Source organism: Carassius gibelio, chromosome A6 (assembly GCF_023724105.1).
Source record: "Carassius gibelio isolate Cgi1373 ecotype wild population from Czech Republic chromosome A6, carGib1.2-hapl.c, whole genome shotgun sequence".
NCBI lineage: Eukaryota > Metazoa > Chordata > Actinopteri > Cypriniformes > Cyprinidae > Carassius > Carassius gibelio.
Window position 1 is genome coordinate 15,443,590 of NC_068376.1, and position 26,758 is coordinate 15,470,347.

At 38.2% G+C, this 26,758-nt stretch overlaps 1 protein-coding gene across 3 annotated transcripts; it reads left to right on the forward strand.

Moving 5' to 3' along the window:
* The first annotated feature begins 2,462 nt into the window (after window positions 1-2,462).
* On the forward strand, window positions 2,463-26,118 carry LOC128015509 (zinc finger protein 648). Of its 3 annotated transcripts, none has more exons than XM_052599387.1 (3): window positions 2,463-2,571; window positions 3,070-4,633; window positions 24,591-26,118. In XM_052599387.1, the coding sequence occupies exon 2, from the start codon at window positions 3,144-3,146 to the stop codon at window positions 4,599-4,601; it is 1,458 nt and encodes a 485-aa protein (XP_052455347.1). In that variant the 5' UTR covers window positions 2,463-2,571; window positions 3,070-3,143; the 3' UTR covers window positions 4,602-4,633; window positions 24,591-26,118. The 3 variants fall into 3 exon arrangements, with proteins under 3 accessions (XP_052455347.1, XP_052455346.1, XP_052455345.1); XM_052599386.1 differs by having other exon boundaries at window positions 24,613-26,118; XM_052599385.1 differs by lacking the exon at window positions 24,591-26,118 and having other exon boundaries at window positions 3,070-5,419.
* Window positions 26,119-26,758: the final 640 nt, after the last annotated feature.

Consider the following 26,758-nt stretch of genomic DNA (forward strand, 5'->3'; position numbering starts at 1 on the left):
ATATGGGTTCTGTTTTTGTTTCTTCTGTGGAACATAAAAGAAGATATTTTGACAAATGCGAGTAGCCAAACAGTTGCTGATCCACTTTGGCTATGAAATACCATGGAAGTCAATGAAGAACAGCAACTGTTTACATATTTTGGTTCTAATTTTGTGTTTAACAATTCAAACAGGTTTGGAACAGCTTGAGGGTGAGTAAATTATGGCAGATTTTTTTTTTTTTTTTTTTTTGGGTGAACTACCCCATAATATTTTCTTCAAGTCATAGTTGATACATTGTTGTGTTTTAAAAGTCTTTATCGTATTATATTATATTATATACAACATGTGTATAAAGATAATATTTTAAAATGAGAATGCCTAAAAGTATAGACTTAATTATATTATTAAACCTTTGGAATTTCATGTAATGGACTGCAATATTTTCCTGTAAAGCTGATTTGAAAGGATGTACATCACGTAAAGTTATATATAAATAACTGATTTGACATTGTAAACATTTATTTTAAATAATTAATTTTGTTGTATTGTTTGTTAAAGTGGCCAATTCTGTCAAATACTGAAAGAATAACTGTCTAGGCCTTACTTAATATTTTAATGAGCTACAGAATGACCAACTCAGTTAAGATTAATTAATATATTAAGCATACCGACTGAATAATCCGTTTTTCTGTGTCTGAATAAACCGAAGTGAATTCAGAAATATATTGTTAAAGTGTTACGTTCTTTTGCACTGCTGTTTCTATGTAAGGATGATTCAGAATACTGGACATGTGACATTAAAAAATTTATGAAAAATAGACATTTGAACATTGTTCACATTTATAAGAGCTGTATCTTCCAGAGATTATTATAATTATGAATGGTTACATTAGAGCATGTGCTAGTAGTATCATTATTCCAAACCAATGCATTAAGAGTTCATGTATTAATGGAATGTGTCAGATGTAACAAAAACTGTACTTATGAGCAGAATAATTACTGATTAAACAAAAAAAATGGTAGAACTGTTTAAAATATTATATACACTCAAGATGAGTGAAAACTTTAATGTTGGTCATGATAGAAAAGTGTCTGAACAGTGTGCATCCCTGTTGACGTATGGGGCTGCGTAGACTGGTCAGAGTGCTCATGGTGAATTCTGTCCACCAACGGAAGTGCCTACAATGGACAAGTGAGCATCAGACCTGGACCATGGAGCAATGGAAGAAGGTTACTGGGCCTGATAAATAATCTTTTCTTCTAGATCAGGTGGATGGTTGGGTGTGTTTGCATTGTATATCTGGCCAAGAAATGGCTAGGGATGCAATATTGGCTCTGGGCAATGTTCACTGCTGCAAAACGTTGGGTCCTGGCGATTATGTGGACTTTTTGACATGTACTACCTACCTACCTAAAGGTGTTTTGAGTAGCTGATTAGAGTGTGGCACCAGGTGCCTTCAATATTGAACCTTTTCACAATATTCTAATTTCCTGAGATACTGAATTTGGGATTTTCCTTAGTTATCAGTTATAATCATAAAAATTAAAAGAAATAAACATTTGAAATATATCAGTCTGTGTGCAATGAATAAATATAATATACAAGTTTCACTTTTTGAATGGAATTAGTGAAATAAATCAACTTTTTGATGATATTCTAATTATATGACCAGCACCTGTACATGTCTATATAGAAAGGATGACAACATTTATGATATATTTTCTTCAGAGGCTGCCCAAAACAATCCACCAAGTTACTCTGTAGAGAGTAGGCCTCAATGTCAGCATACCCTTCCATCAGCATTTACATTGAGGGGTAAATTTAACCTTAAGCGGCAAACAGGTGTCCTGTACTAGCTGATCCACAGTATGTTCTCTTCCTCTCATATTTCCTCTGACACTTTTTTTTTAAATCTATATGTACTCCTGCTGGATGGGTATCAGGTTCACAGTTAAGTCTAACATATGCATATTATTCCTGTTCTTAATTCTTTCACTCAGTATGTGAATTAGTATAAATATTTAGATGCTAATGCTAATCAAATTAACTAAAGAATGTAACACATTGACATCTCAGATAAAAAACAAAAAACAACAACATACATTTATACTAATGAGAACATTTGTTGCAGTAAAATTGATCTGTGAACAACAAACATAACATATAAACTGCTATTTCAGATACAGTATAGGCTGGACAAGATGGCTTATTTTACTTTTTAAAATATAGGCTTTGAAAATATTAAATATTTACATTTTGATACAGCCTACAAAAAGAAAATAAATAAATAAAAACATCCTGGGAGGTTTTACTGTAATCGCATCATTAGGTTTATGTGGTATTCCCTGGGAAATATCCCATGTACCTCACATCTAGCATGGCTGAAAGTGTCAATGACTTGATCTTTCCCGACAGCAAATGGTTTTGGTAAAGTGCTGATCACTGCTAAAAAGATGTTTCACTCCCCCATGTGAAGTAAGTCTAACTGTGCTCTGGCTCCTCCTATGGTATCTTAACATCCACCATGAAGAGGAAGTGGATTAATTGCACTCTTTGAAATCACCATTGGTGGACTTGGTGCTGCCAAGGTAAGAGGCTCTCTTCATGTGTGAGATGTTTTAATGGTCCTTGAGAGGACATACTATGCACTAGACAGCTGAGAACAAAATCTCTGCTGGCTCAAAGAGTGTCTAACTCTTCAAAGGAGATCTGCTGGATGGTTTCCAGTTAGTATAAGTTATGCTGGAAACCTTAACAGTTTCATTATGACATCAGTACTCAAAAATCCAAGACTAAATTCATAGCCTAGAATAAAATAAACAAGGGCCTCTTGTTTAATTCAGTTGATATATAAGGAGGGTTACCAGCACTGTAGTGAGTTTTGGCTTTTTAAAATCTTGATATGAGTTATATCCAAAACTATTGCTCAATGTAGGGCAGCAGGATGTTATATTTGTTTAGTTGTTTGAAGTGTCAAGTATTAGTCTATAATCTTCACAGTTCATAAAATCCAGATTAAAGTATTTTTCAAGATATTATATCTAGATCTGAAAAACTAAACTAAAAAAAATATTTTTCTTTTTCAGAGACTGTAAACACAGACATTTTAATTTGTTAATAAAGCTAGATTCACTAAACCTCACTCAAGAGATCATCTACAATGGCTAAAATGAATTACCTGTGGGATTCAACAGCTTTTACAGATAATGTATACATATCAAAACGAAGTATTAGAAAGATTCTCATCAGCAAGAGGCATTATCTGCCTGTGGAGAGTAACATTACTGACACTGTGAAAATGAACTTTAATCTGCCCAGTGAAAAGGACATCAGTGCTTCTGCCAGTTGTGATGAAAGTAAAAACAACAGAAGCCAAGAGAATTCTAGAAGTCAAGCTACATGCCACCTTCATGAGAGGCATTCTGAACAATCCTCTGAAAAGGAGAGAGAAGTGGATGTAACTGATGTGAAGGCTGAGCCTGGATCTGACCCTCAGCCTGGATCTGATTCCCGACTGAATCATGAGCACTTGGAAGCGACCAGCATCCCCAACATGAAAGTGAAGCAGGAGGTGGAAATCACTGCGCCATATGATCTGGCAGCAGTTCCACAAGATCAGCAGGAGACTGTGGGGGATGAATGCGAGGTTGAGGGTAACAGAGTGGACAGCCTGAATTCTTCTCAGATTCAGGTTTTAAAAAGACATTTTGTCTTTGCAGGCATGAAAAAGCGAGGAATGGAAGGAGACACGGAAAACCGTCCATACAAGTGCCCCTACTGCAACTGGGCTTTCAAAAGGTCTAGCAACCTTTTGAGTCATATCGATACTCACCAAGGTCTTAAACCACATGTTTGTGACCTGTGTGGGAAGGCCTACTCGCACCAAGGTACTCTTCAGCAGCACAAGCGGCTACACACGGGCGAAAGACCATACCAATGCCCATTTTGTGAGAAAAGCTACATTTGGTCCTCTGACTTCCGTAAACACATCCGAACGCATACCGGAGAGAAGCCGTACACCTGTAAGGAATGTGGAAAGGACTTTGTGCGTTCCTCAGACCTGCGGAAGCACGAGCGCAACATGCACACCAACAACAAGCCATTCCTCTGCAAGCAGTGTGGCCAAACCTTCAACAAACCCCTATCTCTTCTCCGTCATGAGCGCAAGCATTTGGGTGAGAGGCCCTTTGTTTGCCCGGAGTGCGGGAAAGCATTTGCCCTGGCCAGTCGCATGACAGAGCACAGGAAAATCCACAGCAGCGTGCGTCCCTACACCTGCTCCGTTTGCTCCAAAGCTTTCACCAAGTCCTCGAACCTCGCTGAACATCTCTCAGTTCACAGCGGAGAGCGGCCACACAAGTGCTCAGAGTGTGGACTGGCATTTGCAATGGTGTCTCGGCTAGTGCGACACCAGCGTATTCACACAGCTGTCCGCTCTTATCACTGCCAAGCCTGCGATATGTCATTCAGCTACCTCACGGAACTCAAGAGGCATCAGAAGCAGCATAGAGAGGGCACAATCTTTGTATGTGGGCAGTGCAGTAAATCTTTCCCACAGGATTCCCTGCTTACAGAACACATGCAGAGCCATGCTGACGCTGAGACTTGCATTTCCTAAGTACTGTTACTGAAGTAACTGGAGGATAGCAAGTAAGCCTGGGTTATCTATCTATCTATCTATCTATCTATCTATCTATCTATCTATCTATCTATCTATCTATCTGTCTATCTGTCTATCCGTCTATCCATATATCTATCTATCTATCTATCTATCTATCTATCTATCTATCTATCTATCTATCTATCTATCTATCTATCTATCTATCTATCTATCTATCTATCTATCTATCTATCTATCTGTCTGTCTATCTGTCTATCTGTCTATCTGTCTGTCTGTCTGTCTATCTATCTATCTATCTATCTATCTATCTATCTATCTATCTATCTATCTGCCTTAACCACATGGTTATTAGGTAGAATTAAAAAAAGAAAAAAAAAAAACATTTGATGAGACTTGTGTCTGTTTTTATTAGTGTTAACTGCAGGAAATTGTGGGGACCACTGTCGAGAGTAAACACACTGGTGACCCATTTGTAAAATGTTATTGGAAGCTTATGGCATCTTGCCAAAAAAGGTAGATTCTGTTTGTGAGAGAAAGCGATAAGGAATATTGTGAATTCTCTTAGAGGTGTTGCATGCATACTGCTATTTCAAGTTTGAACATATGTTATTAAAGCTGTTTGATATTACTATGTGGTGGTACTATATTTTGGTACTAAATGTGTGCCGTAGGAGGAAATGTTTAATTGTATTTTGAAGTTGCAGATATTTGGCTGGTGGTGGATGTTATATTTTGAATTAAATTAACTATGAACTGTTACCTCTTCTTTTATGTAGTTAAAACTCAGAATTAATAAAATCCAGATTTTTTCAGGATCCATGTGTGAAATGTGGTATTGGAAACATGGGAGGGTGTTGAAATAGAGAATGTTGTTGGAATCATGTTATTCCCTCTGTATGTCTTTCTTGAGGACAGAAAACTTAATTCCCAGATTTCCTCGCTTGTGCTAACATTTGTCCCTTTGCTGTCAGAACAGCACACTCATGGTAAAAGAAGATGGCATACATCTAAATAAACTCCACTGTCCTACATTGCAAAAAGAGATGTTGGCTCATATATCCATATTTTTAGTTGACTAATTACATTGTTTTTACTTGTTAATTAAATACATTGTCATACACAAATAGTACAGATTTTTTACATTTTTAAAACAATTTTAAACATTTTTGATAGAGTTATTGAATAAATCATTAATATATCTCCCTCTGCAATAAACCAAGGCAGTGATGTAATACCTGTACAAAAATACATTTCCCACTTCTTCACTACTGTCCGGCTCCATATCTTAAAAATTTGATTTGTCAAAACCCACTTAAATTATTAAAATAACTTTGCATGTGGTGAAGTGGGATGAGGGATGGAAGTGTTACATGTTATACAATTTACTGACACTACCAGCTGTAGAGACATTCTAAGTTCATGTTTCCATAGGTCACAGCACCTTTGCTCAGCACTCATTTCCATCATGTCCCTGGCCCCACAGGGAATGACACAAATCCCTAGAGTCAGCATGGGGAGCTGTGCCTCAGCTGTTCAGTGTCCTCAGTCAAAGAAGACTGGGCACCAAACACTTAACAGATTATTAAAAGACCTCTATGTCCTCAGTGTATTTCTGTAACCACAGATGTTACTGTATGTAAAGATACAGACGCTGCTCTGACCTCCTCTAGGAAAAGTGCAGGGGTGTGTCCGAGGAATCCCTTGGTCATGTGAAAACTAGTCACCAAGCTGAAAGTCCATCCCTGAGTTCCTCGGCAGGTGATTACTCATCAATCAGGAACCTTAAAGGGTTAGTTCACCCAAATAGCAAAATTATGTCATTAATGACTCACCCTCATGTTGTTCCAAACCCGTGAGACCTCCGTTTATCTTTGAAACACAGTTTAAGATATTTTAGATTTAGTCCGAGAGCTTTCAGTCCCTCCATTGAAGCTGTGTGTACGGTATACTGTCCATGTCCAGAAAGGTAAGAAAAACATAATCAAAGTAGTCCATGTGACATCAGAGGGTCAGTTAGAATATTTTTAAGCATTGAAAATACATTTTAATCCAAAAATAGCAAAAACTACGACTTTATTCAGCATTGTCTTCTCTTCTGAGTTCAAAACAAAGCAGTTTGTGATATCTGGTTCGCGAACGAATCATTCGATGTAACCGGATCTTTTTGAAACAGTTAACCAAATCGAACTGAATCATTTTAAATGGTTCGTGTCTCCAATACGCATTAATCCACAAATGACTTAACCTGTTAACTTTTTTAATGTGGCTGACATTCCCTCTGAGTGCAAACAAACCATTATCCTGGAGTAATTCATTTACTATTCATTGACTGAACTGCTGTGAAGAGAGAACTGAAGATGAACACCGAGCCAAGCCAGATGACGAAAAACAGATGACTCGTTCTCGATTCAAGAACTGTTTCTGTCAGACGCGTCCGATTCGAGAAACGAGGAGCTGATGATACTGCGCATGTGTGATTCAGCGTGAAGCAGACCGACACACAGAGCGTCTGAACCAAACTGATTCTTTTGGTGATTGATTCTGAACTGATTCTGTGATAGTGTTATGAGCACGGGGAAACCGAAGGCTTAAATCACTGGCAATCATCCCCAATGATGCCATTTCGTCGAGCGCACAAGAACCGCTGAACCGTTTTCTTCAATCGGTTTATTGAATCCAACTGTCCGAAAGAAATGGAAGCTTTAGCCTAAGTTCTGCCAGGAAGACTCAATCACTTCGTCACTAATTACCTTCATCATTATCCAATCACGTCTTTATACTCCTGTATAAAAGATCGTACTTACACATGTTTGAGTTCGCAGATGCCAACGCGACAACAACCTCCACCCTCCCCACAACCACCAGGATGGTCCTGTCCTTACCTTCCAGGGGGGTCTGCTGCGCCCCTGCCTTCGTCTTCAGGCAGGAAATGCAGATTCGCTACCCTCGGATTACGAACCATGGACGGGGCCTTCCGCCAAAGAAATTTATAATTGTGCTCGCTGCGCTGTCAATAAATGTATGCTTCGTACATTCCTCTATCTCCCGAGTCTTTCTGGTAGAACTACTGGTGATCCGAAAACCGATGAGTCAATCTTTTGTTCATTATTTGGCTCGGCTCGGTGTTCATCTTCAGTTCTCTCTTCACAGCAGTTCAGTCAGTGTAATGTTTGAGTAAATGAATTACTCTGGGATATTGGTTTGTTTGAACTCAAAGGGAGTGTCAGCTACATTAAAAAAGTTAACAGCTTAAGTAATTTGTGGAATGCGTATTGGAGATGCGAACCGTTTAAAACAATTCAGTTCGATTTGGTGAACTGGTTCAAAAAGATCCGGTTACATCAAATGACTCGTTTGTGAACCGGATATCACAAACTGCTTTGTTTTGAACTCTCTCTCTCACAACAGTCAGAGAGAAGAAGACAATGATGAATAAAGTCATAGTTTTTGCTATTTTTGGACCAAAATGTATTTTCGATGCTTAAAAAATTCTAACTGACCCTCTGATGTCACATGGACTACTTTGATGATGTTTTTCTTACCTTTCTGGACATGGACAGTATACCGTTCACACAGCTTTAATGGAGGGACTGAGAGCTGTTGGACTAAATTAAAATTTCTTGAACTGTGTTCTGAAGATAAACGGATTATTAATGACATAATTTTGCTATTTGGGTGAACTAACCCTTTAATTAGGAATCCTATGAACAAAACAATAAACCTGAATATTGATACTGAGCTATGATACTGTAATGTTACCCTGGACCACAAAACCAGTCATAAGGGTTCATTTTTTGTTACAAAAATTAAGATTTATGCATCATTGAAAGGTAAATGAATAAGCTTCCTATTGATGTGTGGTTTGTTAGGATAGGGCAATATTTGGCTGATATACAACTATTTGAAAATCTGGGGGTGAAAAAAAAATCTAATTATTGAGAAAATTATATTTAAAGTTGACAAATTAAGTCCTAAGCAATGCATATTACTAATCAAAACTAAGTTTTGACATATTTACTGTAGGAAATGTATTAAATATCTTCATGGAACATGACCTTTAATTAATGTCCTAAAGATTTTCGGAATCTATAATTTTGACCCATAAAATTTATTGTTGGCTACTGCGACAAATATACCCCTGCCACTCATGACTGTTTTTTGTGGTCCAGGGTCACATATATACAATTATCAGGATTTCTTCCTGTGACATGGGCCCTTGGTTCTGACTCATTGTCCTAGATATTTTTTGTCATGTAACACAAAATATTATGCTCATATTAGACTTGTTACAAAACTATTGTTCAAATTTAATTTAATTTGTGCAAAAATACAGGCCATACTGTATATGGATCTCAAACATAAATATTGCATATTTTTTCTGGATAAAATACCTTTTGACCAACAAATTTCAAATTTTTTCATAGCTTTTTATCTTATTTGAACCCTGAGAAAAATGGATGAACTTTAATGACTAGTTTATGTAAGTGAATAAAGTGAAAAAAATGTTTTACTTTTAATAATCAACAATATTTTTAACCTGTTAAATGTCCCCCTGTGCCGTATACAGGACGCCTACGTTGACTATACTTTATTACAATCAAATCTAATCTAATCTTGACAAACTATATATCGTTGGAAAGGTCTAAGACTCCCAAATATATATTTTACCAATATTTTTTTGTTAAAATTATGTAGGAAAAGTAATAGATTAATTTATGACAAGAGTGCACCCTCAGAAATGTACATTACAAAAGGAGTTTTGACCTTTGTTTAAAAAAAAAAAACTTCCTCGTTGCCTTTTTCTCTATCACATTTTAGAAATCATCAGAAGTTATATATCACTTGAAAACATAAAATCTCAAAATTCATCCTTTAAAACCCATTTTAAAATCAGACATTGCATTACCATGTAAATGGCACATCAAAATCATGTTACAAAATGTTTTCAGTCATGAATTATACAAATTTAGGTTTGTATCATGCACATTCAAGTCTATCTTCAAAAAGGTGAGTGACAGGTTAATAATAAAAAAAAAAAATCATTTTAAGCAATCCCCCAACTAATATATTTCACATAACAGAACTTTATACAGTCCACAGGAAAAATAACTACATTTTAAATTAACCTGTTCAAAAGTTTACTTATTTTGTATTTTTATCCTACTAAATAAAAAATAAACAGCATTTTTTTTATCCCTCTTTACTAATTCTGCAAGGGATTTATGACCACAACTGCATCAGGGTTGAATGTTAAATTGACAGCCGTCAAACAGGATAACAAGCACAGTGATTCACTAAAGGTTTGAGTCTGTCAGCTCATTCTCGTTAAGTCTAACTGCACTTTTCCACTACACAGTACCAGCCGGCCTTGCCTCGACTCGCCTTGACTCAACTTGCCTTTGTTTGGTTTTCCACTGTGTAAAAGTTGTACCTGTACCTACTTCCAGATATTTTTCCGTATCACCTCCGGCGAGGTTCTAAGCGAGCTGAGGCGATACTAAAACGTGATGTGAAAACACGGCAGACTGCTGATTGGTCAGAGAGTATCTTCACTATTCACTGCATCATCATTGCACACACCAGACAGAGTTTCCTGAATAACCCAGCCATTTTTAAATAGTTTTGCTGCCCTCCTGAAACAACGTTTGTCTTCTTGCTGAGAGACAGCCACATCCTGAGGATCAAAAACAGCATACATTCAATTTTCTCCATTGTCCTGTTTGTGTGTCGTGTAGAAGATTACATCACGGCAGTTTCCTGTGGCGTTGCTATTACGATCAGGTACTATTGTGGAGGTACTATCTGCAATGGAAAACGGAGTGAAAAGCGAGCCGAGCCGAGCAGAGGCGAGTCAAGTCGAGTTGAGCTGGTACTGGTAATGGAAAACACCATAACAGTCTTAGAGCGCCGAGTCAGTGATGAGGCAGACGTACAGATAGGGATGTGTATCGTTTACATTTTACCGATAACAATACTTATCAATACTGTTATCAATACTATTTGGAGCAAAAAGATATGAAGTTGTTGAAAATGTCAAGTTATTTCATTACTGCTGAACTTTAGCAAATGTATTAATGATCTTCAGTCAAGAGCAGTGAGTTATTTTTCTCTTTGTGCTTTATTTTTATTGAAATTAAAGGAATAGTTCACACAAAAATGAAAATTGAGTCATCATTTACTCAAACCTGAATGAGTTTCTTCTTCTGTTGAGCATAATAACTTGTTTTGAGGAAGTCAGTGGGAACCAGCAACTGCATGTTACCCACATTCTTCAAAATAGTCAAAATGTTCAGCATGAAAAATAAATACAAATTAATACATGTTTGGTACAACATGATTGAGAAATTAATTACAGAATTAAAATTTTTGGGTGAACTATCCCTTTAATGACAAGATGCAGTATGTTTAGTACTGTCCCTTTAAGAGATGCACACACCCATTTCTCTCTTGCCTCTTTACTTTCACTTTATACACAATTAACTGTGTTTATATGTAAACCTTATGTGTTTTTGACAGTAGTAGCACAATCAGACGTTTAACCAGAATTTTAGTGTATGGACTAGGGCTGTGCAAAAAAGTAAATGCGCTCCTGTGATTAGTAGTATACTGTATATCCAGCATGTGCGTTCAGATCAGGGTTGCCAGGTTTTAAAAAGAAAATCGCCCAGTTGCATCTCAAATCGAGCCCAATCGCTCTTCGTTCCGGGCGCTAAAATATGGCCTTGGTAAGATTCGCATTTTAGGGGCTAAATATCTCGTTATTGGGATTGGGGACGCTTCGACCCAAGGACATAAAAAACAACTACTGACTTGGCAGGTTGGCATTTACTAAACAGAGCCGTAGTTCACTGACAATCTAAACAAAATCGATTTCAAAATCGCAAGCAATTCAATGCTGATTTTGAAAGCGATTTTGTGTAGCTTTCGATTTTTTGCACAGCCCTATATGAACGCGCTCTTAATAAGCACAGGCACACAAATAAACGTTTCACCGGGAAGGCCTTAAAGCACATGCAAATGTTCTTTTGTGATTGCAGTAAGTGCAGGGCCTCGTGAGTGTAACTCTACCGCTGAATTGACATTTAATGTGAATGTGTCTCGTGAGTTGCTATTGGAGCTAGAGCCGTGACATAATACAACACATTGCTTGAGGTAGATGTTGTGTTTTGTTAGTAAATGTTTGATTATATTACTTGTACTGCCTCCTTCGTTCACTATTACGAATGGATATCACACGCAAGTCGAGCAAATGTTAGTCACATATTTCAGTGAAGGGAAATGACAAACAGCATTCATTGTGAACATTAAAACTACACAGAGATAAAACAACACAAGTATCAATAACAGTATTTGTCCTGAAGCTTATCGATACTCCGGTATTGACCCAATTACATACCACTCCAAAAAATACAGTGGGGGCAGTGTCAGTGGCTGCTGGTTCAGGTACAGTGCACTGGGGCCATGGTTTCAGGAGTCTGTTCTTTAAAAGAGTAAATGGCTAACAAGACTCCTGAAACCTGGCATCAGTGTGCAGTATCATGGATTCAGATGGGTTTGAGTTTTCGTTTTCAGTGCTAAAGTGGTTAAAGGCATCTCTCTGGAAGCCTTCTGTAAAATCAACAGAGAAGCCAAGAGAGAAAGCAAACTTTTTACTGCACACTGACAAACTGTTAACACTTTTCTCCTGCACATTAACAATGTTCTAAAATTACGGACAACACTGACAAACTTTTATTGCCATCTAGTGGCTCACAGGAAAACATCTAAAAATATCTGATAAATGTTTTAACCTGAACACGTGACTCTCCAATTGAGTCCAAGCATGGTGCGAATTACAAAGTGACCATAAAAAAATAATCTAGTGATTTACTTATTGTAGCCATACAAATTAATTAAGTTGAAAATACTAAAGTCTCAAACCCAAAGAGATATTCTTTATCAAAGTTAAGACTGCCATGCCCTCCTAAAATGGCTTGTTCAAACACGCCCTCACGTGCCCTGTCACTATGTGGAAATATTTGCTTAATGCCGCCCAAATTTTCATGCAAAGAAAGAAGGTGTGGTTTCAGTTACAGTAGTTAGTGTTAAAACGGCCATGTCAGGGAGATGCTGTGTGTTTCTAGATGAAAGCACTTTATTTGAAATTAGATTAATTTAGGAATCTTTAAGATAACTTACAAGTTACAACAGAACAGCAACGCATTTTATGGACGACCGTTTTGTGAAACTAAGAGGGGAGGTCAATCTGACTTTGCTACTGTTAAATAATATTACTTTTCTGTTAAATAATGTGTTTTTTGAACATTAAAGCACATAATAATATTCTGTTACACAAAATGACTGCCAATTACTATTAAAAGAAATAATATTGTTAATATATGTAAAAATGTCTAAGTCATAACATAACATCATTTCATATATATAGCCTAATTAAATAACAAAAAAGAAATATTAAACTGTTACTATGCTTCCACTATTCGAGCTCGCTGATTGGTTTAAGAATAAACCACCAATTTATCTTAGATATTTTTGCTGCATATGCTACAGAACAAAAAATGTGTTTCCTCCTGACCGCTTTCTCCGGTGACTATCTACCCACTGCCGAGCTCTGCCTGGATCTGGTTTTCTTGTTTTGCTGAGCGGTGCCAGCCAGAATTATTTTCTGTTAATTTCCAGTCCATTCTAGGGCTGTGCGATTAATAGAAATCATCATAAAATCACGATTTGAGCAGAATGCATAACGCCTAGTGCAAGAACAGAACAGACTGGGCATATGCCTAACTCCAGGTTCACACACTGTCTGTGATGCGCCTTTTTTCCGAGCCCATGTTAACGGATCAGAGCGTTCACACTGAACGCGGTAAAAGGCTAAAAAATAAAAACGTGCGAAAATAATTAATATCTACACATGAGCATAGAGAGAATTGTGAGTGCACTGTGCACAGGATGCAGTTTAAGTGAGAGGAGGCACGTTTTAAGTGTGCACACTCTCTCCGCGCAGAGCAGCGTGTATCTGAGCAAGTACGTCTGGTTTTGTGACAGCGCAAAGGAAAGCTGTGTGTGAACAGAGAGATTTGCGCTCGTGCATTATTTTAATGTGCTTTCACGTTATATTTATGCGCTCTAGCTGCTGACCGCATACACATACACACTGCAAACACCTGAGGCACCGCTACAATTAATGAGCTCTATGAACAATGAACTATAAATCTAGTAACACGTGCATCTTTCACACGCATTTGACAGAACCGCTGTTTTGCTGTTAATGGTTATTTTAGCAAATAGTTTGCTCCATAAATTCAGTTCAACAGCATTCATTTAAAAGGGGGTAAACTTTGTCACTAAACTAAATCTACACATGCATTTTAGGTGTTCTCGCTCTGTCCAAGCAATGAATGCATGTCTTTTAATAAGCTGTAGCATATTCTTCAACCACTCAGTTAATGTCAATATGATTACCAAAATTATATTTTAAAATCAGTCATGGCTATAGAAATGCATATTAATGTTTACAAGTACATCTCCATAGTATGCATATTATTTACAAGTAACACCCGAACCCCCCCCCCCCCCCCCCCCCACACACACACACGTCTACTTTTGATGTCCATCATTGGGGGGGTCAAGCCTTCTTTAGGGGGGTCAGATCCCCCAACCCCCCCTTGTAATTCAGAGTCCAGGCAGTCTCCCCAACTGGTAACTGATATGTTTCTCTCCAGTATCTCCCCTCCTAAGAAAGTAAACTTGTTACTGATATTGGAACAAGGGGAAAGGTCACAACAAAAGCAGCCTATTCTTCAGCCTATTAAGACTGGTACTAAATCAAATTATATACAAAATTCCAGAAATCAAGCAAACACCCTGTTACCGGCACATTAAAATGCAGTTTTGGGGACTCAATCACAAGTTGTCTGCCAAGATGTATTTACCATTTTCACCTGGTATACATATTGAAAGCATCAGTAGTGGTCTATACATTGAGTTCAATATGGATGGTATTTAGTCTTGCTATATATAGTCCTTTAATCTTAAAGTGGACTCATGACTCCCATATACAGTATACTGTACAAACTTTGGGTTTACTTGCATGGCCTGGTGTCCACAGCAAATCTGCACCAGCCAATTATTGGATCCAGGAAAGGCTGACCTATGTCTCTGAATTGTGCCTCGGAGAACTTCAATCTGTCCAACAGCTGTAGTAGCCAACAAATCAGATCACAAAACACTTTTCAACACATACACAAAAAGGGCAAAACTGTCTACAGCATCCCTGTTAGCACCAAATGTACAGGTGTGTGTTACTTTAATAAGCTCTCCCAGCAGCACCAAATGGGGTTCCTCTATCTTGAGCAGAGCTTTTGCCACCACCTCACAGTAGTGGAAGGCCTGAGAAATCAGACCACAGACCAGTAACTAGCATACATATACAGAACACAACACAATAATAACTATACAGTAGTTAAAATATACAATATGAACACACACTGAACCATAGTAAAACAACAGAAAAAGAAAGTCATATAATCTGACAGATTTGAAAATTAAGGAACACTTATAATCATAAAAAATAATGAATCATATTTTCATAAAGTAATAAAGTAGGATACACAGTGGGGTCTAGAATTCTGAAACTACACTGAACAATTTAAAACAATTACATTACATTATATTTTATGAAATAAATAAATGAATAACATTTTAATTAAAATAAAATGTAATTTATATTATTATTATTATTATTATTAATAAATTGGAATACAATTATCTCGCTAATGGTCTCAAACCTTCAGATCCACAGATTTGCTAAGATTCCTTTAGTTAATGTGTGAATGCTACCCAAAAAAAGCAGGAATTAAAAACTCAGCATTTTCAGTCCTCCAGAGAATTCTGGAGAATTCAGTACAGCAAAACGTTGTGACAGAACTTGGAAAACAGAATGCTGCAATCAAAGTATTAAATAGAAGAGACATTTTTATTTAGGAACTTTGATCCACATTGAATCCTCACATTTGCTTGCAGCCCAGAAGCACAAGGCATTCTGATTTGTTTGTATACCAGCCAAAGGGACATTGAGAAGTGAGGTTGCAGATATGGGAAGCATACAGCATATGCTTGGAGGATGAGATGGAACATAAAGTCAAGATCTACTTTGAGAATCATTTGATATTACACCATTGGGATCAGCATTTATAGACATTCTGAACTCGATTGGGGTCAGACAACATGTGTCAAAGCCCACTCACTGTCGTATTTATACTTTAGATTTAATACTGTCACATGGAGTTGATGTTAATGACTTTGAAACTCTGCAGCAGTGATGATCTCTTATCTAGTCTTGTGTATACTTTATAGAGCTAAAGCTGCAAACTCAACCCCTTATTACAAATATAGTAGTATCATCACTTCTACAACAAAAGCCTGCTTTGTAAATAATCTTCCTAATTTGTCTAAATTTCTCAGCAAATCCAATAGCTCATAAAAACTTGATGTTGTAACAGAAACTATAGACTACTCTCTCTTTTCTAGCACTTTAGATATGGTTGCTTCTTTATGCTTAAAGAAGATTAAGGAAAACAATCCGATAATGTGTTATAATGATCACACTTGCGCATCCCAGAAAATTGAGCTGGAAGAAAACGAAACTAGAGGTATTTTGTATTGCATGGAGGTAAAGTACTTCTACTTATAGAAAAGCTCTAAACACTAAATTAACAATAAATAAAGAAATATATAAAGCATCAACAGGTGCAGAAATGTCCCAAAAACACAGCAGTAATGACTACGAACTTATTTACTTCCAAGATCGATAATAGTAGAGATAAAATTCTAACCATGAAGCCGACAGCTACAGTATTGCATTATACAGTGAATAATAGATCCCCTAAAGAACAATTCCACCCATTCTCTGCTATAGGAGATTAAGAATTCTATTAACTTCATCTCATCTAAATCATCTAAACCAACAACATGTATGTTAGACCCTATTCCATCTAAGCTACTAAAAGAGGTGGTTCCAGAAGTCATAGTGTAACAATGTTTGTAGACCGGGAAGAAGGAGGAGGGAACCAGTGAATATTTAAATATAAAACTTTAATAAACAATTGCACGAACACAAAATTAAAATACTATACTCAAGACTGCACTCTACTCCCCCCTCTACGAGTGGCAGGGGGAGCCAATCACGGCAGTCACAGCACCTGGGGGTAAAGATAGACCAGGCACGAGAAAAGGGGATGAGGATGAGGAGAGAAAGTGATTAGAGGGTGGAGAGAGGAATTCATCCAGGTCCGGGCACACTGCCACTTGGTCCTCAAACAGCTGAGAGGCTCTCACTTGCGGTGCCATGCGATGGTACTGGACATCTCTGGTGGATGCCCCAAAGGTCCTCCGCCTCCTGGTGAATGGCAATGGCTTCTCTGGTTGAGGGCAGCCGGCATCGAGTCCCCCGTTCCCTGCTCATCTCCAATCATTGCGGACGTCACCAGGCTCCGGCCTCCTAGCAAAAAGAGCACAGACTCCTCTGATCTCTCTCAGATTGCAGCCACCACCCTGACCCCAGAGCCAGGAGCACAGCAGCAACCCCTCTCTCCCACCTGTTGAACAATGGCTCCAGCACCATGCCTCAGGTAGCCACCAGCGGTCTCTGCTCCTTCGTGCTGCCTGATCTCCTCAGCATCGTGATCCCCCTCAGCGGCGAGGGCTCTCTGACAATGTGTCCCTCCTTCCTCCTAGGTTTTGCCACCAATGTAATAAAGTTCGTAGATTGGGAAAAGGGAAATGGGAACCAGCAAACATTTAAAACTTGAACAACTGAACAAACACAAAATGAAAGTAAAAGCGCCAGCCCCTAACGGACGACTGCCACATAAAATTTTATATAACAACAACATAAAATCCAGACCTGGTCCTCTCTTGTCCTTTACTTCAACTGATTAGTGCATTACAGCCACCAACTGGAATAAAGTATGAATCAGGATTTTTCTTGTAGGACAAAATAAACCATAAAAACCGATCAAAACAAATAAATAATCTAGAAAAAAAAAAAAACTATTGTCACACTGTCTTGCCTCGCATCCCAATGTTTGTACTATCCATCGTAAATAGTACAGTATGTGAGATTAGAATTAGTATGTCCCAAAGCATAGTATGTTGCAAAATTTATGCCAAAAATCCCCAGATGGTCTATTATTTCAGGTTTATTTTTGAAGTGTGGATCCATGTACACTCTAATGGCTAATATTACCAATAATCCATTGTGTTACTACAAACACGTGTAAAAAGCACTCAAAAAATGAAAATTGAAATGAAATGAAACTGTGACATGATAATTGACAGGCCAGTTTACAGTGACAGGATGTGTGTAACTGTGCTACAGAGCTTCCGCTAGAGACTACTCTTCTACTACACACTCAAAAGGGTTTTCTTTACCAAAAAAGTATATACTTGATGGAGCCGGACAGGATACTCTCAACAGTGCATGTGTAAAATTATCCTCAGTTGCAAATTTCCAAATTTCCTAAGTCGTCTCAAGAAAAAGAGGTGCTGTTGGGCCTTCTTCACAACTGCTTGGGTTTGTTCAGACCATGTGAGGTCATCGAAGATGTGAATGCCAAGAAAATTTACGTTTTTGACTCTCTCTACCGGAGTTCCATTGATGGTGATTGGGCTGTGTTCTCTATGCTTTCTCCTGAAGTCCACAATGATCTCCTTGGTCTTAAAGATGCTGAGAGAGAGGCTGTTTTACTGGCACCAGTGTGTCACTTCTTCTCTGTAAGCTGTCTCATCATCATTAGTTATCAGACCTAAACACAGTTGTGTCGTCTGCAAATTTAATGATGACACTGGAGCTGTGTGTGGCCACGCAGTAATGGGTGTAGAGAGAGTACATAAGTGGGCACCCTGGGGAGTCCTCCAGTGCTGAGGATCAGTGAAGAGGAGATAGTATTTCCTTTTGACAATTTGACATCTGCCTGACAGGAAGTCCAGTATCCAGCTGCAAAGTGAACTGTTCAGACCCAGAGCCCAGAGGTTCACATTAAGCTTCGATGGCATTGTGGTACTGAATGCTAAACTGTAGTCTACAAACAGCATTCTCAAATATGTGTTTTTCTTGTCTAGATGAGAGAGAGCAGTGTGCAATGCCAATGCATGTGTGCAACCCACATAGCAAATGTCTTCTGGCCCAGATCCGGGCCACACAATGACTTTTCCCTCAGCCCAAGAAGTACCGCAAAGAATAACCGCCTGGAAGTGGCCCAGAACTGGATTAAAGTCTCGAGCCACACATGGCCATAACTGGCCCGAATCTCAGCCAGTTTATCAGCCTCAGCTGGCCCTGATCTGGTTTTATTAAAACAGGTTTTATTATTGGTGCCAATTCACAGCCTTAAGTAAACCAGAATGCCCAAATCTGAGCCACACCTGAGCCTTATATAGCCCAGACCCAACCTAGACACTAAGCAGTGTTGGCCCAGATCCGGCCCGAATGGATTTCATGCAGGTCAGATGTGTGCCGGATCTGGGCCAACAGTATGTTGATACCTGGGAATTGTAATATTTCATATCATTACCTTTATTACCTATATCATATTATTACCACAGTAGTTCAATCACCTTTATTTATATAGTGCTTTGAACAAAATACATTGCGTCAAAGCACTGAACAACATTCATTTGGAAAACAGTGTGTCATTAATGCAAAATGATAGTTAAAGGCAGTTCATCATTGAATTCAGTGATGTCATCTTTGTTCAGGTTAAATAGTGTCTGTGCATTTATTTGCAATCAAGTCAATGATATCGCTGTAGATGAAGTGACCCCAACTAAGCAAGCCAGAGGCAACAGCGGCAAGGAACCGAAACTCCATCGGTGACAGAATGGAGAAAAAAACCTTGGGAGAAACCAGGCTCAGTTGGGGGGCCAGTTCTCCTCTGACCAGATGAAACCAGTAGTTCAATTGATGATGCATTGCAGTTGCAGTCCAGTCTGGCAGAATATAATATTAGTGTGAGGAGCAGGGCATAATTTGTTGTTAAACGCTGAAAATACTATCCCGATCCACTCCCGCAAGGCGCGCGTTTCTCATTCAAAACACGCATCACCAGAAACACGGCATGTCGCAACCCTTGACAAAACCATAGAAAGTAAAAGAAATGGACACAGCGACCCCATTGGATTCAATGGAGACAAGTGAAGTCAATTAGAAGCATGCACTTCCTGGGGGTTGAGCGTACTGCACAGACTGAAACTGAGCTTGATGATGTAAATGACACGTGAGCAGCCTGTAAGTATTCTAATCGCTGTGCCAAAAGAAATCTGAATCACCCACTGAATCTTGCAGACGTTTTTGAATAATTCTGTCCTGTTGCTTTTATGGACTCTCTATGGGCTTCTCCCTTGATGTCATGCCTCCACTCCCCCCCGATTGCCATATAGACAGTAAAAGATTCTCTGCGAGTTATGACACAATCGTTAGCCTGCTTTTCACAAAAACTGCTTCTACGGGACCATAACGTAAGATACAAGGTAATGGGGCCTTTTATACATTTTCGTGTTTCTTTAGAAATAATGAATGGACAAATTGAGTCTTTAAATGCCTCAGATGTAAAGTTATTCGCTGTCAAAGTGACACCAAAATGAATGGGAGTCAATGGAATGCTAACAGCAGATGGGTGTCCGCTAACCAATGGCGGCGCCCAGGGGTGCTTCAAAAAATGTGGTTTGAATTTGTATCTGTTCCTCACACAAAGTATCAAATGGATACAGGATTTAAATAAAAATAAAATACTTTCATGATCATTTTATTTAATGCTTGTGCATGAAAGCATACTAATAAAAATGATGTGCCCCCACTCTCTATTATCAGTGTGTGTCCCATAGTAAATCAAATAAATATTACATGACAATGGATACTATATCTCTTTCTCTTTCTTTTCATGTAATTATTCAAAAATTATTTGGACCAATAATATTTATAATATAAAATTGTATAAAATTATAATTAAGTGCAGTTTAATGATTTGCTTAATTTTTAAATGAAATGTTTCATTCTGTTTTGACTTGGAATTTCAAAGCTTACATTTTAAAAATACTACACTTCAATAAAATGTATGTGATCATTTAACCATTATCATCCAATATTCCCAGACAGCAACATAGTGTTGTCCCAGATCCGGCCCACATCTGGCCCGCATGAAATCCATGTTGGCCAGATGTGGGCCAGACCTGGGCCGAAACTGCTTGCTGTCTGGGTTGTATTTATCTTGTTTATCATGGGTCACATAATATGCTGCCAGATCTTAGCCTGATTTGGGCCACATATCACTGGACTGATCTGGGCCATCAACAATCGGCTGAAAGGGTACATGCCATTGCCGACAGGAGGCTAGCAGTGCCACCTTTAGGCCACATGTGGGCCAAGTCCATTTGCTATGTGGGAATGGTGTCATCAGTGGAACGGTTGCCTTTGTAAGAGAACTGCAGTTAGTCTAGGGAGGCAGGCAGTACAGAGCATATGTATTCCTGATTCTCTCAAAGCATTTGCTGATGGTTGTTGTCAGAGCAATGGGGCGCCAGTCATTGAAGCAGGTTACTTTTGGTTGCTATGGTACAGCTACTGTGGTGGACATTTTAAGGCATGTGGAGACTGTAGTAGACAGGGAGAGATTGAAAAATTTCAGTGATGTGATGTTCTAGTTGCACCCAGTCTATTCCTGCTAAGCATCTCAAAAGGTTGTTCATTTCTTTTCTTTTTTTCCTCTTATTTACTCATGTTGTTACCATGTTAGTTTTTCATCAACTTTGACTTGCTCAAGTGTTTGGCCATATAATTTAAGTGATATTTCCTTTTCTCTTCTAAAAAATAAAATAAATAGATAACTGTTTTCGTTATTGATAGTTTAAAAGGCTATTTATTTGCCCACTGCTCTACATTAGTAATTGCATCTTGCTTTTTCTTCTCTATAATTCTCAAATTGCCTCCCCTAATCCACAGGGCCCCATCATCAGCATATAGAGATTTGCCTACACCTATATCAATTTCCTCAAATATATAATTTATCATGCCATTTAAAAACACAGGGCTGCAAACACTGCCGTTTGGGATTCCATTTTCCACATGATTAACTTCTAAATGTTCAGTAAGTATACATTAACTTTTATAGTCCTGTCAAAAAGAAAATCCCCCACCCATTATTATTGCCTGCCTTCTACATCTAATTTCCTAACTTAATAAGCAGCCCTTCTTTCCATAACGTCATAAGGTTTTTCTATTTTGAAAAATACTGCTACCATTATTTGTTTTTTTATTTGTGCTTTACTTATTCTTAATTCCAAGATTAATACCAGATCCATAGTATTGTTCCCTTTACAGATAAGGAGACAAATAGTTTAATTTTTATTATTATTATTATTATTATTATTATTATTATTATGTTATTCTTTCTGTTTCCATTCATTCCATAATTTTCCCCTAGTTGTGAAGTTAGTGCTAGGTCTATAGTTTGTGGGGTCTGACACATCCTTCCCAAGTTTCAATATAGGAACTATAATAGACTGTTTCCATTCATTTTTTCTGTGCCCCAAATTTTATTGAATATAGCTTTAGTACTAGCACAGTCTTCAAAGTGTGCCAACATAATATAGCAAATGTAATCATTACCTGAGGACGAATGAATTGCCTTCTTTAATTTAAACAAACTAAAAGGCACATCTAAGTTTTCATTTGTTGCTGCTTTTCTTATATTTATACCAGGGTTCAGTGCACTCCACCCCCATTTCCATTTTCTAATTGTTGTATACCCTTGAATTCTAAAATCCCACTGTGGTTTGAGCCATGTTTCTTGAATACAAATTATATTGGACTTATCCTGTATATTTTATATAAATAGTTTGAACTCTAAACTGTTGGCAAGACTTTTTGCATTTAACCCTAATCCTACCATCTGAATACATCACCTCCTGATTGTGCCTGAGAGTTGGATGTACCTGTGACATTTAAAGCATCTTAGTGGCAGAGAGATATAAGGTATTACCTCAGAGCTCATATATCAAACACACTTTGGAAGGCAGATTTTCTTTGTCGAATTTCATCACAATTGACAAACTATCAGTTCTCTCACCATTACGAGTTGTTTTAAGGCACCTAGCCTCTGTTATTTTCCCTCCCCTAAGATTTTCCTTAATCTGCTCCATTGATTTGTTAGTAGGAATTCCAGTAATCATTCCTTGTTTCATCCTGTCCTTCCCATCTGATTTTCTTCCATCTCACTTACTGATCATCTACTCCCTTCTGCCATCTCCTGTCCATTCACAGTATGGTCCGTCTGTCGGTCCCTGGTACCCTCTTGTCCTTCACTGTTATAACTCCTCCATTTATCCTTCCAGATCTCCTCCGTGGGACTCTAGAATGGTGATTGGCTCAGGTGTCACTCATTATCATTTACTCCACAGGCCTCGCTCTGTTCCCATGGATCTCGGCCCCGCCCCACTCATCACACATAGATCCTCTTCTGAATATTAGTAATTCATAAATGCCATTATGATATGTCCCAAAATCCTTTCAACTATCTGTCATTAAGGCTTTCATAAAAAAAAAACACACAACTTTATCCTAGAGAATTTGTTAATTTAAAGACCAATCTCAAATCTCCCTTTTCTGTCAAAAATACTAGAAAAGGCAATATCCTCTCAGCTATGTTCCTTAGAGAAATGGTAACTGTGAGAATTTCCAGTCAGGATTTAAACCATATCATACAGACTCTTCACATCAGAGTTACAAATTACCTGCTTTTATCAGCCGAATGTGGTTGTATTTCTCTATCAGTGCTACTGGATCTTAGCACTGCGTTTGACACTATTGACCACAACATTCATCTGAGTAGACAAAAAAATTAGGTTGGCATTAGTGTAATTGCAATGTCATGATTGACTTAAGAGGTATCATATCGATCACAAGTACAGTATGGAGCACCACAAAGCTCAGTACTAGGACTACTGCCTTTCATACTTTACATGCTACCCTTGGGAGATATCATCAGGAAACATGGTTTTAGCTTTCACTGTTATGCTGATGATATCTTAGCTCTATATTTCTTTGCAAAAAAACATACTAATTTATAAAACTAAAGGAATGCATAGTTGATATAAAAAACTGGATGACTTGTAATTTGATGTTGCTAAAGTCCTTAAAAACAGATGCATTAATTAATAGATCGAAAACCTCTGCATGTAATAATCTAGAACACTGTCTAACACTTGATGGCTGCTCTGTCAATTCTTCGTCATCACCTAGGAACCTATGTGTGCTATTTGATAGCAACCTTTCCTTTGACAGTCATGTTTCTAGCATTTGTAAAACAGCATTTATCCATCTTAAAAAGTATGTCTAACTATGACCTATGCTCTCTATGTCAAATGCAGAAAAGTTTCATGCATAATTTATGCATTCATGACCTTAAGGTTAAGGTTGCTCTGCACTTAATAAACAAATGCCAGCTGGTACAAAATGCAGCAGCTAGAGTTCTTACTAGAACCAGGAACTGGCTCCTTATTGAACATTGTATAATTTTTTTTAATCTTGCTAATTACTTGTAAAGCCCTGAATGGCCTCCTCAGTACTTCAGTGAGCTAAAATCACAACATAACTGTAGTCCTTCACATCCGCTGCAATCTCAAAACTCTAGTTCTAGTTATTTGATAATAATTAGGATATCAAAATCAACTGTGTCATACATATATAGCACCAAAACTCTGGAACAATCTACCTATTGTTTGACAGGCAGACACACTCTGGCAGTTTAAAACTAGATTAAAGACCCATCTTGTTAACCTGGCATACACATAACACACTATCACATTTCTATTATCCAAATCCGTTAAAGGATTGTTAGGCTGTATTAATTAGGTCAACTGGAATCGGGAAAACTTCCCATAAAACCCAAGGTAATTGTTACATCATTAGAAGAATGGCATCTACACTAATATTAGTCTGTTTAATTCTTATTCTGAGGTCACCGTAGCCACCCAGACCCAGCCGGCAGACCAGATGGTGGATCAGCACCTAGAGACGACCTCTACAGCCCTGAATACCAGCTGAAACCATGTTAACTAGACCCTGCGAAGACCTCGTCAACTAGACAGCTATTGGGACAAGACCACGGAAACCAGTCAAGTCTTCTGAAGTTTTTTTCTTCATTTTTATAACTGACTTTAACTGAATTTTTTTTACTGTTTGTTAATGTCCTCTTCTATGTAAACAAAAAGCCTATTTCTCTAAAATATTGTTCAAAAATCTGTCTAAATCTGTGTCAGTGAGCACTTCTCCTTTGCCGAGACAATCCATCCACCTCATATGTGTGGCATATCAAGATATGCTGATTATACAGCATGACACAGGTGTGCCTTAGGCTGGCCACAATAAAAGGCCACTCTGAAATGTGCAGTTTATACAGCACAATGCCACAGATGTCGCAAGTTTTGAGGGAGCATGCAATTGGCATGCTGACTGCAGGGATGTCCACCAGAGCTGTTGCCTGTGAAACGAATGTTCATTTCTTTACCATTAGCCATCTACAAAGGTGTTTCATAGAATTTGGCATCCAATTGGCCTCACAACCACAGACCACGTGTAACCACACAACCCCTGGACCTCCACATCCAGCATCTTCACCTCCAAGATCGTCTGAGTCCAGCTAACCGGACAGCTGCTGCAACAATCGGTTTGCATAAAAAATGATTTCTGAACAAACTGTCAAGCTCATCTACATGCTTGTCGTCCTCATCGGGGTCTCGACCTGACTGCAGTTCATCATCGTATGTGACTTCAGTGGGCAAATGCTCACATTTGATGGCGTTCGGCACTTTGGAGAGGTATTCTCTTCACAGAAGATGGATTTCACTGTATAGAGCAGATGGCAAACAGCGTGCATGGCGTGGTGTGGTGTGGGTGAGCAGTTTGCTGATGTCAATGTTGTGGATCGAGTGGCCCATGGGGATGGTGGGGTTATGGTATGGGCAGCCATATGTTATGGACAATGAATACAGGTGCATTTTATTGATGACATTTTGAATGTACAGAGATACCATGACGAGATCTTGAGGCCCATTGTTGTGCCATTCATCCATGACCATCACCTCATGTTGCAGCATCATAATGCACTATCCCATGTTGCAAGGATTTGTACACAATTCCTGGAAGCTGAAAACATCCCAGTTCTTTCATGGCCAGCATACTCACCGTTCATGTCACCCATTGCGCATGTTTGGGATGCTCTGGATCGGCGTATACGGCAGTGTGTTCCAGTTCCTGCCAATATCCAGCAACTTTGCACAACCATTCCACAGGCCACAATATTTGAGAGAAATAGGCCTTTTGTGTACATAGAAAAAGTCTTAGATCTTTGAGTTTAGCTCATGAAAAATGGGGACAAAAACAAAAGTGTAGCATTTATAATTTCGTTCAGCGTATATATACATATATATCTATCTATCTATCTATCTATCTATCTATCTATATATATATATATATATATATATATATATATATATATATATATAGCCTAGCTTTATTAACCCGTTTTTCTCCACTTGCAGAAGCGCTGTAGGTGCATGATGTGATGTGATGAGACCACCTGAATCATATTGTACATATCAACAAACAAAACTGTTAACTTCTTAAAACACAGCCCAAAAAGAGCATGAAAGGCATTTCCATGAAATCCATCCAGCTAAAACATTACTGGGATGTGCATGCAATCTTCCGGGCAAGTCCCACTCAGAAAGGAAACCAGATCCTTTCACCCGTATCCTCATGAGCATGTATAAATACAACTCAATTACCGTCATGTTTTCTGGACTTACTATTTCACTATCGGGATTACTACCAATTTATGTAAAGGTGTCTTCTCCATGAGACATTTATCAAGGTATGCCAGTGCTAATAATAAAACAGATATCAGATATCCTTGGAACTGGCAACTGCCAGGATGTATAAATATAAGCTTGACCTATCTATGTCTCTGCAACTGTCTCATTATACTGTATATTTGATCTGACCTCATACCAGAGTGTTTACTGAGTGTAAAATGTGTAACTGCAATGGAAATGCTTACATAAACCAATCAAAGCCTAATGGATTTGACATGATACCATGACAT

What these genes read in the sequence shown, in the direction of transcription:
- LOC128015509 (XM_052599387.1), top strand. Translation starts at nt 3,144, where the DNA reads ATGGCTAAAATGAATTACCTGTGGGATTCAACAGCTTTTACAGATAAT.